Source organism: Pollicipes pollicipes, unplaced genomic scaffold, assembly GCF_011947565.3.
Source record: "Pollicipes pollicipes isolate AB1234 unplaced genomic scaffold, Ppol_2.1 Scaffold_1600;HRSCAF=1878_pilon_pilon_pilon, whole genome shotgun sequence".
Lineage (NCBI taxonomy): Eukaryota > Metazoa > Arthropoda > Thecostraca > Pollicipedomorpha > Pollicipedidae > Pollicipes > Pollicipes pollicipes.
In genome coordinates, this window is record NW_023595962.1 from 2,761,910 (window position 1) to 2,779,241 (window position 17,332).

At 60.2% G+C, this 17,332-nt stretch overlaps 1 protein-coding gene across 1 annotated transcript; it reads left to right on the forward strand.

The window, feature by feature from the left end:
• Positions 1–348: 348 nt before the first annotated feature.
• On the forward strand, positions 349–16,536 carry LOC119092652 (lipase maturation factor 2). Its single transcript, XM_037215617.1, has 17 exons — positions 349–444; positions 2,666–2,780; positions 3,401–3,560; positions 4,040–4,141; positions 4,695–4,879; positions 7,766–7,944; positions 8,462–8,576; positions 9,344–9,390; positions 9,436–9,469; positions 10,163–10,270; positions 11,078–11,175; positions 11,754–11,889; positions 12,653–12,760; positions 13,402–13,522; positions 14,110–14,211; positions 15,037–15,143; positions 15,915–16,536. Exons 2-17 carry the CDS (start codon positions 2,687–2,689, stop codon positions 16,064–16,066), a joined length of 1,848 nt encoding a protein of 615 aa, XP_037071512.1. The 5' UTR covers positions 349–444; positions 2,666–2,686; the 3' UTR covers positions 16,067–16,536.
• The last annotated feature ends 796 nt before the right edge of the window (positions 16,537–17,332 follow it).

Genomic DNA, 17,332 nt, shown 5'->3' on the forward strand with positions numbered 1-17,332 from the left:
ATTCTTGCCTATGTTCTTGCCCCTATCATCGTCAGCCAAACAGCAGAAGCAACCGCAATTTCACTCTTATCCCGGATTATGGTATATTTTATGCTAGTCAGCTGAGTCGGCTCATGCCACTGTACAATCAAATAAATGTCCATGCAAGTATTTTGCTTTTTATTGGCAAGGGTGCAGTAACTTTATCGCAGCTCATTGCAGCTTTAGATCACTGCAGTGCTTTAAATTATATTGCAGCAGTTTAGTGACAGTGATGCGACTTAATGGCAGCAATTCCATCCTTGGCAGATGACAAAAGATGACATGCCCTCTCGCTTCAAGGCTATACCCTCCCCCTTTCTGCCGGCAACTGCCATCCGGGGCGCGCGGCGCTTGGCAACGGTATTGCAAATGGTGGATGGTGGTAGCGATCAGTAGAAAAGAAACCGAGCGATCTTCGTGAAGGTACCGAATTTTTGGCGTTTGCATGGCTATGGTCTTACTAGACAGGTAGCACGTGAGACGTTGGTAATGTACCAGTGGTTGAAGCATGCGTGCGCTTCTGAAGGTACCATTAATCGTTTGTGGGCGTGGCTCAGATATGGAGGCCAGGGAGCACGCTGACTGATACAGGTTTATGGGAAGTGGGGATGTCTGCATCCATGTTTCTGAGCAATGCATATTGCATAGAATGGATGTGTTTGTTCTTAGAGGTTGGTGCAGGTAATTCCTCCAAGAATCAGACTGCCAAAATCCATACATGAGCCAAACTTAAGGTCAAGCCAAAAAGTGCTGAATTTTCAAATCATTTTTGCATAAAAAATTGTTTAGGATCTTGGTGTGAAATGTCTTTGGCAGCATCTTGATTCCTGGAAAGATTTGCTATATATGTGCTGAAATTGGTGGTGGCTGTGCATTTAACTTGGGGGTCTCTTATTTTCCCTATGCATCAGCTAAAATCATTGCAGCTATGCTGGACATGTTCAGCATAGCCTCAGACAGACTAGCATGTTTTTGTGCAGTATGGATTAATAGAGGCTGATATTGGATTCTTCACATCCTCCAGTGATCAGAAGATGGCAGACATCAACAAAATAGCATCAGGGCAGGGTGGTAACATAAGTAACATTGGACCTGCACTGAAAATTTGGTAAAGGTTCTTAAAATTTGCAGCTTGTGCTTCATGGTGACCACTTTTACTACAGGTGGCCTAAATTGGGATGTATGCATGATTTTGTATTGGTTGTTTTCTCAGGAGTTGTGCTAAGTAGATCAGTTGATGTCCAAAATGAATTAGCCTGCTTCTGTGATATGTTTGAGATGTATGCATTTCCACGTGTACAAAATGTAATTAATAAATGTGCAAGCTGTGAAAAAGTAAGTGGCAGAAGCTTCCAAAAAATTAGGTGTGGAGGGGTGTTTATGTGTAGGCTTGTGATACATGTGACAGCATGGGGACAATTTGAATATTCTCCAAAGTAAATGGCAATGCTGGATCACATGCCCATGTTCATGCAGCACAGCTGTATGGTTATTCTGTGAGGCCCTAGTCATCATCCTGTGTTTTGCAAGATGATCACCTGGCATTTTTCTTGTGACTTTGGTTTAACATGCGCTTGGGCGGGGGGGCAAATTGACCCCCCCTCAAAGGTTTTCCAAAATGGTTTCTGAACGGCACTGCTACACTGCCAAATTTTGCCTAGTTGTGGACAATTGAATAGTGGATCATTTGACATCAAAAATTTAGATGAACCTTGTAAGGTCACTGACCTATGACAGGTCAAAGTAAGGCCATGGTTTCAGCAAAGGCAATTTCTAGGAATCCTTCAATCTGATCAAAAAATGAAGTGTTACATGAAGCCATACATCTCTGAGATTCTTTCTTGGACCTCACAACAGCTGAAAGCTTATTGATAACAGGAACTGCATTATACATCTTCCATGGACTTCTTAGAGGTCAGAATAGGTTATTGACTTCAAATGGCCCGGATCAACATTTTGTTTTAGGAACATACAGCCTAGCATAATCTTTGTTGCTTAGTCAAATGGAAAACTCAAAGCAATGTTGTATGATTTTGCTCACCTTCACCTGAAAAAGGTCAAACAAGGTCATTGACCTTGAATGAGAATATGACCTTGTGCTTAGAAACAGTTATCTAGGTTCTGGGGACAATTTGGAGACCAACCTGGAACTTGACCTTGTTTGACCTTTTTGACCCAAAGGACATATCCTAGGAACCTGAAACTTTTCCCTAAGTGTGTTCACATACAGATCAACACACCCTGTAAATGTGGTGTCTCTACCTTTCTTAGTTCCTGAGATCTCAGGGGTCAAATTTAGCCTCCCCCCCCCCCCACCGCCCGAGCGAAGAGTATCTAGCCGGCCACCCGGGCGCGTGTTAAGTTTGTCAGTCTTGACCTGGCAGCCATTGACATTCTTTTGTACAGAAGGGTGAAATGCAGCCGTGAGTGCTACTGTGTGGGAGTTACTGGAGAGAGGAGATTGCGAAGTGACATGTGCATGCATGATGGAGTTCACCAGTTCAACTAAGATTTTGTTTTGTCTTACCAGTTGTGTCATCCATTGTGCTGATCCCAAGGCGGGGCGATGTGCCCCTGTCATGATGGCTTGGATGACATGAAAAGAGTGTGTGCCTGAGGCTGACAGTGGTGTCCGTCTTTTTAGGGTAGATACCAGCCCAGTGCCATGGGCTCCACCTACCTGACGCGCAATGCGTTTCTCAAGGCCATCTCTGCCATCTACCTGATTGCCTTCATGTCATTGTACATGCAAATACCAGGTCAGTTTGGGATCTGACAAGCCTGGAATAGTTTTTTTTAGTACTTACTGATGAGAAGTAGTGTCATTAAGGTCAGTAATATTGTAATAATGCTGCATGATATTCAACTTGAGTGCTATTGAAGACATGTTGTTAACCAGCTGCTCTGAAGGTTTAGTGTGAAAACAGGCTATGAAAAACATGTTGTAAGTATGTTCCCAGGTGGGCAAGACATTGGGCAGTTTCTGAAGTGCTTCATAAAATAAATATCTCACTGATGACTGACTGGCGTCCAGTGCTCCAGGTCCAGCATCTGATGTCCAGTGTGCAACTCCTGACCACCCACTGTCACTCTCTGGACAGTGTCCTTTGTCTAGTATCCAGCCCCCGACCGCCGGCCGCCGATGGGTGTCCTGTGTCCTGTGTCCTGTGTCCTGTGTCCTGTGTCCAGCCCCCGACCGCCGGCCGCCGCTGACTGTCCGGTATTCAGTGTCCTGTGTCCAGCCCCCGACTGCTGGCCAGTGCTGGCTGTCCGGTATCCAGTGTCCTGTGTCCAGCCCCCGACCGCCGGCCGCCGATGGCTGTCCGGTGTCCAGTGTCCTGTGTCCAGCCCCCGACCACCGGTCACCGCTGCCCGGCAGGCCTGTACGGCGCCAGCGGCGTGCTGCCGGCGCACAGTCAGCTGTCGCCGGGTGGCGGCGCGGGCCCGACGCTGCTGCGGTGGCGCGCCGCACTCGGTCTGCACACCGGCCATGCCATGGAGCTGGCCGCGCTGACCGGCGCCCTGCTCGCCCTGCTCGCGTGAGTCGGCGGGGACGCGGCCCGGGGTCACCGCGGCTGGAGGGGCCCGGTAGCGGGGTCACGGAGACACGTCGGACTAGGTCAGGTCAGAGACACAAGGTCTCGGGGTGGAGGACTGGGATCGCGGCCGATGGGCATGCAGACTGGGGTCGAGGCATCGGCGCTTCGCGGGGTCATGACGTTTGCGGTGACGGGGACGCGTCAGTTGAGGTGACAGGTATGCGTCAGCTGGGGCTGCGGGGACACATCAGTTGGAGCGGCAGGTGTGCGTCAGTTTGGGGCGACGTGAACGCGTGGGTTGGGGTGACGAGGACGCGTCAGTTGGGGCGACGTGCACACGTCATTTCACGTCACGGGCACGCGCCAGTCGGGGTCACGGACCTGCGGCCGGATGATCTACCCCCTCTGCAGCTGCCTCTCCCTGCCGCCGGTGCCGCCCTGGTGCGCCGGCCGCTCGCCTCACGCCGTGACCTCCGCAGGCTGCTGTTCGAGATGTGCCGCGTCTCCGTGACATACGCCGGACTGCTGGTGCTCTACTTCTCGCTGGTCCAGGTCGGGCAGGTGTTCCTCTTCTTCCAGTGGTGAGTGGGCCGGCGTGGGGTTGCACGGCGTCCCTTTTGTGTCGGGTTGTCGCGTTTCCTGTGTCCTGCTCTATGCCAGGCTCTTGTGGAGTGAGTTTGCTTTGGTTTACGTCGACATTGCCGTCATTGCTGCCGCGGCCTTTGGTCTGTGTCACGTTTCCTGAACAGCAAGCGACCCCGCCCGACACCTTAAGTGTCTGAGAGCTGAGAGACAGAGGTATTTCTGGACTGAGAGTCGTGTTGTCCTGCCTGACTCGGCGCCCTTTCTCGATGAGGTTGGGGAGAGACTCCCCCACCCCCGCCTGTTCGTCTGCCCGTGCCGAGAGGCACGTGACGGGGAGGCACGTGACTGGGAGGCAGGTGACGGGGAGGCACGTGACGGGGAGAAGCGTGACGGGGAGGCAGGTGACGGAGAGGCACGTGACGGGGAGACACGTGACGAGGAGACACGTGACAGGGAGACACGTGACGGGGAGAGGCGTGACGGGAAGACACGTGACGGGGAGGCACGTGGCGTGGCCTGCCGCGCGCTGAGTGGCGGCGCCTGCCGCAGGGACACCCTGCTGATGGAGGCGGGCCTGCTGGCGGCGCTGCTGGCGCCGCTGCTGCCGGGCTGCGCCGGCCGGCCGGCAGACGCCGTCGGCCTCTGGCTGGTGCGCTGGCTGCTCTTCCGGCTGGTGTTCTCCACCGGCGCGGTGAAGCTGCTCAGCCACTGCCCCGCCTGGTGGGGCCTCACTGGTGAGACAAGTGGGCTGGGACTCACCAGTGAGATGAGCAGGCTGGGACTCACCAGTGAGATGAGCAGGCTGGGACTCACTGCTGAGACAAGCAGGCTGGAACTCACCAGTGAGACAAGCAGGCTGGGACTCACCAGTGAGACGAGCGGGCTGGGACTCACCAGTGAGACGAGTAGGCTGGGACTCACCAGTGAGACGAGCAGGCTGGGACTCACTGCTGAGACAAGCAGGCTGGGACTCACCAGTGAGACGAGCAGGCTGGGCCTCACTTATGAGATGAGCGGGCTGGGACTCACCAGTGAGACGAGCGAGCTGGGACTCACCGGTGAGACAATCAGGTTGGGACTCACCAGTGAGACGAACGAGTGGGCCGCATTGGTGAGAAGGTCGGGTGGGCTCGCTGGTGAGAGCAAGGGCGGAGGACTGGATGCTGAGAAGAACAGGGACCAGGCTGACCGTCGCACCGTGCAGCAGGACCCCTCCGCCCCCTGCCGTGTGCTGCCCCACGTGATAGGCCTGTTAGTGTGACCCGGGCGTTGCGTCATCCGATGGGATGCGATACCTGTGGTGCCTGTTTCTAGTGCTGGTGTGAGTTTCACCAATATCTCTGCCTGAGAGGCAACAGCAAAATCTCCAGTCCTGCCTTGCGTGCCCCCCATTTTAACTTCACATCTTACTGACTTTGTTTTGTCTGCTGTGCTAATGCATCATTCCGTCTTGAGTGCCTTTGACGCCCTCGATGGGTGTCACTCTACCAGTGAGATGCTTGCTCGCGCTACGCCGAGGGTGCACCTTGACACTATGTTGATGCCATTGTGTTTGTCATTTTGGGGTGCTGGAGGGGCATCTATGCGCCCTTGCGTTTTTCTGCACCTGTATCTGACACCCCTGTGCGGCCATTTGTGCGGCGCTGGAGATACACTTCGAGTCTCAGTGTATGTTCTTCTGTGACTCCCCTGTGTGGCCGTGTCTGCAGCGTTGGAGGTGCACTTCGAGTCTCAGTGTATGTTCTTCTGTGACTCCCCTGTGTGGCCGTGTCTGCAGCGCTGGAGATACACTTCGAGTCTCAGTGTATGTTCTCCTGTGACACCCCTGTGTGGCCGTGTCTGCAGCGCTGGGGATACACTTCGAGTCTCAGTGTGTGTTCTCCTGTGACACCCCTGTGTGGCCGTGTCTGCAGCGCTGGAGATACACTTCGAGTCTCAGTGTATGTTCTTCTGTGACTCCCCTGTGTGGCCGTGTCTCCAGCGCTGGAGGTGCACTTCGAGTCTCAGTGTATGTTGTCCTGTGACACCCCTGTGTGGCCGTGTCTGCAGCGCTGGAGATACACTTCGAGTCTCAGTGTATGTTCTCCTGTGACACCCCTGTGTGGCCGTGTCTGCAGCGCTGGAGGTGCACTTCGAGTCTCAGTGTATGTTCTCCTGTGACACCCCCGTGTGGCCGTGACTGCAGCGCTGGAGGTACACTTCGAATCTCAGTGTATGTTCTCCTGTGACACCCCTGTGTGGCCGTGTCTGCAGCGCTGGAGGTACACTTCGAGTCTCAGTGTATATTCTTCTGTGACACCCTGTGTGGCCGTGTCTGCAACGCTGGAGGTACACTTCGAGTCTCAGTGTATATTCTTCTGTGACACCCCTGTGTGGCCGTGTCTGCAGCGCTGGAGGTGCACTTCGAGTCTCAGCGTATATTCCCCTGACACTCCTGTGTGGCCGTGTCTGCAGCGCTGGAGATACACTTCGAGTCTCAGTGCATGCCAACGCCGCTGGCCTGGTTCTCCTGTGACACCCCTGTGTGGCCGTGTCTGCAACGCTGGAGGTACACTTCGAGTCTCAGTGTATGTTCTTCTGTGACTCCCCTGTGTGGCCGTGTCTCCAGCGCTGGAGGTGCACTTCGAGTCTCAGTGTATGTTGTCCTGTGACACCCCTGTGTGGCCGTGTCTGCAGCGCTGGAGATACACTTCGAGTCTCAGTGTATGTTCTCCTGTGACACCCCTGTGTGGCCGTGTCTGCAGCGCTGGAGGTGCACTTCGAGTCTCAGTGTATGTTGTCCTGTGACACCCCTGTGTGGCCGTGTCTGCAGCGCTGGAGGTACACTTCGAGTCTCAGTGTATGTTCTCCTGTGACACCCCTGTGTGGCCGTGTCTGCAGCGCTGGAGATACACTTCGAGTCTCAGTGTATGTTCTCCTGTGACGCCCTGTGTGGCCGTGACTGCAGCGCTGGAGGTGCACTTCGAGTCTCAGTGTATGTTCTCCTGTGACACCCCTGTGTGGCCGTGTCTGCAGCGTTGGAGGTGCACTTCGAGTCTCAGTGTATGTTCTCCTGTGACGCCCTGTGTGGCCGTGTCTGCAGCGCTGGAGGTACACTTCGAGTCTCAGTGTATGTTCTCCTGTGACACCCCTGTGTGGCCGTGTCTGCAGCGCTGGAGGCACACTTCGAGTCTCAGTGTGTGTTCTCCTGTGACGCCCTGTGTGGCCGTGTCTGCAGCGCTGGAGATACACTTCGAGTCTCAGTGTATGTTCTCCTGTGACGCCCTGTGTGGCCGTGTCTGCAGCGCTGGAGGTACACTTCGAGTCTCAGTGTATGTTCTCCTGTGACACCCCTGTGTGGCCGTGTCTGCAGCGCTGGAGGCACACTTCGAGTCTCAGTGTGTGTTCTCCTGTGACGCCCTGTGTGGCCGTGTCTGCAGCGCTGGAGGTACACTTCGAGTCTCGGTGTATATTCCCCTGACACCCCTGTATGGCCGTGTCTGCAGCGCTGGAGGTACACTTCGAGTCTCAGTGTATGTTCTCCTGTGACACCCTGTGTGGCCGTGTCTGCAGCGCTGGAGATACACTTCGAGTCTCAGTGTATGTTCTCCTGTGACACCCCTGTGTGGCCGTGTCTGCAGCGCTGGAGGCACACTTCGAGTCTCAGTGCATGCCGACGCCTCTGGCCTGGCTCGCGCACCACCTGCCGCCGGCCGTGCTGCGCCTCAGCGTCGTGTTCTCGCTGGTGGCCGAGCTGGCTGTGCCGTTCCTCTTCTTCGCGCCCGTTCGTCGGCTGCGGCTGGCCGCCTGCTACGTCCAGGTGCGTCAGCCGCCCGCCCACACGACGGCCGCCTCTGACGGCCGCCCGGTGATGTTTCACGGGTGCGGTGTGCGGCGGGCGGCCGCGTGGTGGCGATCGTGTCCCGGGCGTGATGGCAGAGGGCGCTCGCGTGCCGGCGGCGCGAGCTCGGTGCGACGCTGGACGGCGACGCCGGCCCGCTCGGACGCGCCGGGAGGGACGGCACCGAGCGGCCGCCATCTTGCCCGCGGCCGCGGCCGCGTGGAACACGGCCAAGAGACCGCTAGGGGCTGGGGCGCTATTGACGAGCGGGTCGCGGGTCGCGCTTTCCGTTTGGGCGAAAGGACGCCGTCGTGGTGGTGCGTACAGAGCGATGACCATAAGCGATGACCCCTGCTGAGGGACGATGATCTCTGCTGACGGTGCAGACGACGACCCCTGCCTGAGCAGTGCGCGGCCCGGCGCCACCCATACATTCGGGAGGCGTTCTCGAGAGGGGTCTGTGGCGGTGGTGTGAGCTAGCATGCCGCCGCCGCAGATATTCCTGCAGCTGATGATGATGGCGACGGGCAGCTTCGGCTTCTACAGCCTGCTGGTGCTGACGCTGTGCCTGTCGCTGCTGGACGACGGCTGGCTCGGCGGCGGCCGCGGAGGTGAGCCGGCGGACCGCCGTTGGCGCGCCAGTGACGTCAGTGACGGGTCGTCAGTGACGTCGGTGATGTGCCGTTAGTGACGTCCATAATGTGACGTCAGTGGTATGTCGTCAGTAGCGTTAGTGATGTGTCATTAGTGACGCCAGTGTTGTGTCATTAGTGATGGGTCGTTAGTGACGCCAGTGATATGTCGTCAGTGACGTCAGTGGCGCTTCGGTCGCCTCGCCCGGCAGCGTCCGCCTCTAGCCGGGCGTGAGAGACGTTCCGAGGCTGACGCTCTGTGTCTTGTGTCATCCATTGGTTGACTGCCGAGTGTTCAGGAACGACACAATGCTGATCAAGCCGAATTTTCGTCAAACTTTCTGTCTGGCTCGCAGTGGATCTTTCGATCTCGTTGTTTGGGTTGGTGGGGCGGCGTGCCCTGTGTTTGGATCTCAAATAGCTTTTCTGCGATGTGCTCGGGTGTGCGCTCTTTCGCTTCCATCTGTGCTCTAAGATCAGCTTGATTACCTCCGAAAGCTCATGACCTGGCCTAAGGTCGGACAGCCGACATCCGCTTCCCCTTGCCGTGCATTTGAAGCCTGTTTGGAAGACCGTAGCTGAGCCGGGCACGCGGCTCCTCATCGGCTCTTCGGGGGGCGCCCGCCAGGCCACACGCCGGCCTAGCGGCGGCCCCGCGGACATTTGTGGCGGCCGCGGCCCGTGACGCGTCCGTGACGCGTCCGTGACGCGTCCGTGACGGTGACCCGAGCCGGCGTCGGCGGCAGGTGGCGCGGCGGCCGGCGGCTGGCTGCCGTCGCTGGCCAGCTGGGCGGCGCTGGTCGGCCTGCTGCTGGCCGTCACCGGCCTGTTCCAGCTGCGGCTGCTGGACGGCGCGCTCACCGCTGATATAGGTACGCACCTGTCTCCGGGTCAGTGCTCGCCGCTGCCGTCCAGTCGGAAGGGCTCGCGCGCACCGGCGCCGCGCGCGCCCGCCGGCGCGACGGCCGCGCCTGTAGCGCGCTGATCGTCAGCAGGGCGTGTAGCGTGCTGATCGTCAGCAGCAGGCGAGGGCGGCACTCGCAGCGCTTGTGGCGCTTTCCTGGGCGGGCTTTGCGGACCGTGGACGAATGTGTGCGCGTGACGAACAGTGCGCAGCCCCTCAGAGCTGAGAGTTGTGCAGATGTGGCTCATGGGTTTCTGCGTAGCGCTGGCGACCGACTTGTGTACGCACTGCTACCCGCCACCCACCGTGCGCCTCACATTGCTTGTTTCCCCACTTGGCGGAGAGCGCATGCGCAATTTTGGACGACTTGCGGGAACCCTAAGCTTGAACGAAACGCTAGGCAACGCGTCGAATATCATTCACACCGGCCAGCTTTCCTCTTTCACGTTGACGTTACAATTTTCGGGTGTACACACGCCCCGGCGGCCAGCTGACCCCGTTACGGGCGCGCCCCTGAGCTCCAATCACCGTGATCATCACCACGAGCGCCGCGTGTTCCGCGCCTGCGGGTCGGCGGGCCTGCCGCGCCGTCCGCCCCCCGGGCCGGGGCCGCCGGCCGGTCTGGTCACCTCGCCGACGGCCGTCCGTCGCTGCCCCGCAGCGTTCACGAAGGAGGAGTTCGCCCAGTTCGTGCACGCGGCGGTGCCCGCCGGCGCGCTGCTGGGCGCCGCGTCCTACCTGCTGACGGCCGCCGAGGCGCTGACCTCAGGTCAGTGTCGCGCCGCCGGTCAGGGTCGCGTGTGACCTGCAGTCGGGTGTGACGGCCGGCAGGGGTCGGCCTTGCTTCGGCTGCGGTCGCGGCAGTGTCGCATGGCGCCCGTGGGTCAGCCTGTGAGACCTCTATGCGGGCCCTCCGTACCTCACGAGATCGTCGTATCTGTAACGACACGCGTCCGTCGTTTTTTGTTTGTTTTGTCTTGTTTTTTGTTTTTTATTTTGTTTTGTTCAAAAGTCCACGTGGGCCGCCTGATGCCCCAACCTATGTTGTGCTCCTGTCGCTTGTGCATGTAGGCTGTCCAGTGAGCTGGCGCAAGACTCAGGCTCTCGTCGTCACTGAGCAGGCGTGAGGCGCCCATCGGGCGGGTCATGACGCGGACTGGTCCCCGTTTTAGGAACCCGCAGGATTGTCCGGTCTCGTCCGTCCAGCTTCCTGTGTCGGACAGTGCCCTGTCCTGACCTGACCTGTCCTGGCCTGGCCTGGCGTGACCTGGCCGGGCCTGGGCGCGGCCCACCCCGGGCCCCGTCCGGCCGTGCCTGATGGTGAGTGTGGGGAGCGGCAGCAGCGCTGCCCGCCGTTCGTCTTCCGCCGCTGCTGTTGTGTAGTGGCAGGCTCTTCCACCGCACCAGCTGCTGCACCAGCTGGTGCACCAGCTGGTGCAGCGGCGGACGGACCTGTTCTCGTCACAATACGCAGCACATGCACTGTCAGCTCAAACGGCAGGCATCAGCAGAAGTATCGTCCGTGACCTGACCTGACCTGACCTGACCTGACCTGACCGGGGTCGGCGTGTTCCAGCGGCGCTGGACTCTGGCGGCTGTTGCCGCACGCTCCACACCGTGCTGCGTACCCTCACCACCGTGGTGGTGGGCGCCGCCATCTTCTGCTGCACACTGGTACGTGACGGCGGCACGTACACGCCAGGGCGCCGGTGGCGTAGTGCTTGACGCGTCTGCGTTAAACGCCACGCGTCTGGGAAACCTTAGGTACGGGGTTCGATTCCCCGCGATGCCCGCCCTTCCTGCCGGGGTGAGAGGCAGGCGACGCCATATAGCCTCAGCAGCTGAGTGCGCCGTTAAATCCCAACGACGACAACAACGACGATGGTCGCAGTGCCGGGCTGGCTGTCCGCCCCCGGCGCGCTCGGGACTCGCCGTCCACTCAAGTGGCAACGCGCCGCCGTGTGTTCCGCCCTCACCGTGTTCGGCCGTGACGTGCTGGCTGTCTTCGGACGCTCACGGAAGCTGTGGTGATGTCGCCGAGCCGCTGTGTAGTGACGTCACCTGGCCGCTGTGTGATGCGTCCGCGGGCCGCTGTATGGTGACGTCACTGAGCCGATGTGTGGCGACGTCACCGGATGGCTGCGTGATGGCGTCACCCGGCCGCTGTGTGATGACGTCACCTGACCCTTGTGGTGACGTCACCGGGCCGCTGTGTGAGCCGTGACTGGAGCGGCTTCTCTGCGTCGGCGCAGGTGCCGTTCACCATGCTGGACACGGCCTCTCACCGGTCGCTGCCGGCGCCGCTGCGACAGGGCTTCGCCGACCACGTGCAGCCGTTCCACGTGTTCGGCTCGTATGGCCTGTTCAAGCAGATGACCGGCGTTGGAGGTCGGTGAGATGGCTCGGCCGCGCGGGGGTGGGAAGGGGTCACGACGTGCGGTGGGTCACGTGGGGATCTAGCGGTGCGGGTGGGGTGGGGGGGGGGGCTGGAAATGGCCCCGGCTCAAGCCATCCCCGCACCTCTCACCAGGTCTGCTGCATCACCTCGTTCAACGGGATGCTGTGGGTTCGGGATTCGAGGTGTCAGGATAACGGCTTCAACGGGATGCCTGTATTAATTTCCTGTGTGCTGAAATTTAAACGCAGCATGGTCTCTCCCAGCCCCGCTGAGAAAGCCTACAGAAATGTTGTGCATCCAAATTCAGCGGGCTTGCTGTCGACACAGACGCAGTCGAAGGAAGTTCGGATTTGCATAGTACGCCTTGGCGTCCCCGCCCCCTAGTCGCTGTCCGGTAGACGGCTGGGCGGGGCGCTGTCCGGCGGGCAGCTGGGCCGTCCGATAGCGGCCGGCGCTCAGGAGCAGCGGGGAGAGCGTGACCGGGGCGTGGGAGAGACCAGCCTGAGCTGATATGGCGAGAGGTGGACCCTTTCTGGCCCGGTTTCGTGACGCACTTTTGTCAGCGAGCGTGAACGGGCGTCGTAAAATCCTGATGGTGGCGCGCTCGTAAGTCAAAATTATTACCGAGAGCACCTATGGGGAGTGACTCCGTTTGGGCGCCTGTATTTGTTTGTGTGCAGGGGACGGGGTTTCAGGTCGTCTCTGATGACCTGGATGACTGTGCTGACCTTTGCCGACCTTTGACCTGTCCAGGCCGGCCGGAGATAGTCATGGAGGGAGCCCACGCCCTCGAGGGTCCGTGGCAGGAAATTGAGTTTCGCTACAAGCCAGGAGATGTCGCCACCCAGCCGTCGCTCGTCCGTGAGTATCTCAGATTAGACGGGTTGTATCTCCACAGGCGGCGGGAGATCTCCATCCTTATGCACAGGTCAATGATATCGCTGAGCGACCTTATGAAAAACAGCGACTGAACTCCGCTTAGGTTCACGAATAGCACACGTGGTGTGGGCCATGCGCTTTGCGATTCCCACTTTGGAACTCACGTTTTGTGTTTGACGGCCGGCGCTCTTGGCTTTCGTTGTTGGCCTTTGTGTGACATTGGCCTGTGGTCGTTAGCCGTTGACCCCTGTGTCGGGTCTAACGCCTCTGGCCGTTGCGTCGGACCCTGTGTCGGCGTGGGACGCCCCTGGTCCCTGCGTCGGTGTCAGACGCCTCCGGCCTCTGTGTCGGTATTCTCTGGTCCCTGTGTCTAACACTGTGTTGAACCCTGTGTCAATATATGATGCCTCTGGCCCCTGTGTCGGCCTTGTGCCAGTATCTGACTCCTCTGGCCCCTGTGCCGGTGGTATCTGACGCCCCTGGCCCCTGTGCCGGTATCTGACACCCCTGGCCCCTGTGTCAGACCCTGTGCTAATATCTAACACCTCTGGCCCCAGTGCCGGTATCTGACACCCCTGGCCCCTGTGCCGGTATCTGACACCTCTGCCCCCTGTGTCGGGCAGTGCCGCACCAGCCGCGCCTCGACTGGCAGATGTGGATCGCGGCCCTCGGTGACTACCACGCCAACCCCTGGATCACGTCACTGGCCTACCGCCTGCTGACCGGCGCGCCGGAGGTGGTCCGGTACGTCCCTCCCCCTCCCCTCCCCTCCCCTCCCCTCCCCCTTCCCCTCCCCCTTCCCCTCCCCTCCCCCTTCCCCTCCCCATCCCCTCCCCTCCCCTCCCCTCCCCTCCCCGTCCCCTCTCCCACAGAGGTGGGCGCCGCGGACCTGCTGACGTCCGTGGCGCTGCCGGAGACGTGCCAGTCGGCCCCCGCGGATTGGCGGAGTCCACCGGCGGCAGCGGTTCAGTGATGGTTTGGTCTGCGAATCTGAGCGGTCCGCTCCACGTTGGCGAAAGAATGACCTCTAAATGTCCGGTAGACTGTCGGCGGGCGGCTTCTCAATGACCTGGGCGTTAGCCGTGGGTGATTTCTCCGTATGAGCTGACGTGGCGTGCAGAGGTCGGGGATGTCAGAGGTCACGTCCACAGCTCTGCGGGGAGAGAACTGAAATGGGCTGTGGACATCCACAGAGTGAGCTGTGACTGTGACCTGTGAATGGCCTGGGAGCAGCCCCGGGGGCGACACGGGAATGTGATGACACTCACAGGTCACACTGGGTGTGACCTGTGAGTGACCTCCTCCTGACCCGAGATCGTCGTGTTTCCCAGTCTCCTGGACACCAGCCGTTACCCGTTCGCCGAGAAGCCGCCGAAGTTCATCCGCGCCCGGCGCTACAAGTACCACTACACAGCCGCCACCGGCAGCGGCAGGTAAGGTCCTCCGGCGGGGACGCGGTGCTGGGGGCCAGCTAGCCGAGGCCGGGGCCGTGTCGTACCGCCGCCGCCAGCGCTGGAGACGGCTCCGCGCCGGCCGGGGGTGGGGGTGCCGGCACGGGACGACCAGGTGCCGCCGTGGGTGGGAGGGGGTCCCACCGCCCTCCCACCTCAACAGGGGGGGGGGGGGGGGGAGAGGACGGTGGGAGCTCCGGCTCGGGTCATCAGTGTGGAGCGGTGGGAGCCGCAGCACGGGTCATCAGTGTAGAGCAGTGGGAGCCCCAGCCCGGGTCATCAGTGTGGAGCGGTGGAAGCCCGGCTCGGGTCATCATGTAGGGCAGTGGGAGCCCCAGCTGGGGTCACCAGTGCGGATCGGTGGGAGCTCCAGCTTGGATCATCAGTGCGGAGCGGTGGGAGCCCCAGCTGGGGTCATCAGTGTGGAGCGGTGGGAGCCCCAGCCCGGGTCATCAGTGTGGAGCGGTGGGAGCCCCAGCTCGGGTCATCAGTGTGGAGCGGTGGGAGCCCCAGCTGGGGTCATCAGTGTGGAGCGGTGGAAGCCCGGCTCGGGTCATCATGTAGGGCAGTGGGAGCCCCAGTTCGGGTCATCAGTGTGGAGCGGTGGGAGCCCCAACTCGGGTCATCAGTGTGGTCTCCTTTGACGCCAGTCCGACCACGGCCAGCGGGTAATTAACGGAGAAAATCAGGTCAATTTTCAGCGTGTGCTGCAAATTGACCTGAACGTCCCTGGCTGATCTGTCGGAAGCTCTGTTTCACTCACCCGTGGCCTGTCGTGTGCTGACCTGACATGACCTGATCTGTCAGCGCCGGCGACTGGTGGACACGGGACGCCAAGAGCGAGGAGTACCTGCCCATCTTCTCTGCTGAACACAAGCCACTGCTGGACTACCTTCGCGAGATGAAGATCATCGGTAAGGAAGCGGCGCCGGCCCTGCCGCGCCCGAGTGGGGCGGTGTCGTCCCCGGCCCCGGCTGTCCAGGGCGACACAACCGCATGCTAGCACATACATCGGGGCAACAAAGGTTTAAGACAGGGTACTGTGCAGGGAATGCGGGGCGAAGCGAGCAGCAGAATTGAGAAACTACTGTAAGCGAACAGACAATAACAGTAACAGACAGGACAGCGACAATAACAGAGAGGGAATGCTATGGAAGAAGATGGTGAGTGCCAAGAAGGGAGCCTGATGCGTCATCGACCCTGTTACCAGAGTTGGTCAAGTGTGTTTACCAGTGTCCTGGTTCCATCCCATCCGGTCACCGATCCAGCTCATCATCAGACTCATCATCAGATCCAGCTCATCATCATCATTGGGTGTTGTGCTTTCAGCGGCGCCTCGCAGGTGTGTTGTCACGCGCGGGCCATGCTCCATGCCGACGTTCTCGTCCTGCTCCATGCCGACGTTCTCGTCGTACTCCATGCCGACGTTCTCGTCCTGCTCCATGCCGACGTTCTCGTCGTGCTCCATGCCGACGTTCTCGTCGTGCTCCATGCCGGCGTTCTCGTCGTACTCCGTGTCGGCGTTCTTGTTTAGCTCCATCCCGGCATCCTGGCCCTACTCTATGTCGGCGTTTTCGTCCTGCTCCTTGCCGGCGTTCTCGCCCTACTCCATTTCGACGTTTTCGTCCTTCCCCATGTCGGCGTTCTCGTCCAGCTCCATGCCGACGTTCTCGTCCGGCCGGCAGGCGGCCCGGCGGAGGCGCCCGAAGACTCGCCGCTGGTCGGCCCGCTGGACGCGCTGCGGGCGTTCTTCGACCGGTGGGAGGCCACCAGGCTGCTGTGGGCGCTGCTGCTGGCGTGCCTGGCCGTCAGCGTCACCCGAGGCCGGCTGCGGTAGAGGCCGCTCCAGACCGGCGCCACGGCGGGCTCCGACGGCGCGCTGCGCTGAAGTCGAGTCGGATGACAGGCGTCAGGGTCGGAGACGTCGGAGGCGTCGCCGCTCGGTGTTGTATTCTGGGGTTTTGTACTCGTGCGCGGCTCGGAATGTGTACGGTTTTTCGATGAGTGGTGGCGCCCGTCACCTCCTCGGTGCTGATCTTTTGACGTGGTCAGCTCCGCGACGGCGATCAGCTGATATTCGCGGGGTGTTTGATCTATATACGCGTGTGTGTGTTCGCGTGCCGTGTCGCAGCTCCGCAGACGGCAGGGCTTCCCTGATTGTGAGTGTCGCCGCTCGATTCCTGCCCCACGTCATTGCCCGGGACGCGCTCCGCCCCGAGCTGGTCCGCGCGTGGGACCCTAAACTTGTTTAGTGACCGTGGAACAAATAGCCAGTATCTCTTGATATTAAACCGATGCTCCACCGTGGTTTTCTGGGTGAAGCCCTGGACTGGTGCACTGCGCGCCGCCACACTCAGGTCGTCGCATGCCATGTTGACCTCTGGCCGTTGACCCCTCGCTGTCCAAGGCCGGGGGTGGGGCACACGCTCTGTGCTGGCGGACTGCTGTTGGCCGGCGCGGCGTGGCGTCCCGTTACTGACGGCCGAGGGGGGGGGGGGGGCGTCCGTCGGGTCAGAGCTGCCTCGGACTGTGGAGGCTCTGATCACCCACTGACGGCTGAGGGAGGGGTGTCCGTCAGGTCAGAGCTGCCTCGGACTGTGGGGGCTCTGATCACCCACTGACGGCTGAGGGAGGGGCGTCCGTCGGGTCAGAGCTGCCTCGGACTGTGGAGGCTCTGATCACCCACTGACGGCTGAGGGAGGGGTGTCCGTCAGGTCAGAGCTGCCTCGGACTGTGGAGGCTCTGATCACCCACTGACGGCTGAGGGAGGGGCGTCCGTCGGGTCAGAGCTGCCTCGGACTGTGGGGGCTCTGATCACCCACTGACGGCTGAGGGAGGGGCGTCCGTCGGGTCAGAGCTGCCTCGGACTGTGGGGGCTCTGATCACCCACTGACGGCTGAGGGAGGGGTGTCCGTCAGGTCAGAGCTGCCTCGGACTGTGGGGGCTCTGATCACCCACTGACGGCTGAGGGAGGGGTGTCCGTCGGGTCAGAGCTGCCTCGGACTGTGGGGGCTCTGATCACCCACTGACGGCTGAGGGAGGGGTGTCCGTCAGGTCAGAGCTGCCTCGGACTGTGGGGGCTCTGATCACCCACTGACGGCTG

Bases quoted from the DNA above. Each gene is read 5' to 3' on its own strand.
- LOC119092652 (XM_037215617.1), top strand. From the start codon at position 2,687: ATGGGCTCCACCTACCTGACGCGCAATGCGTTTCTCAAGGCCATCTCT. The intron at 4,142-4,694 runs GTGAGTGGGCCG...CGCCTGCCGCAG, and splicing joins GTGTTCCTCTTCTTCCAGTG to GGACACCCTGCTGATGGAGG. The intron at 8,577-9,343 runs GTGAGCCGGCGG...CGTCGGCGGCAG, and splicing joins GCTCGGCGGCGGCCGCGGAG to GTGGCGCGGCGGCCGGCGGC.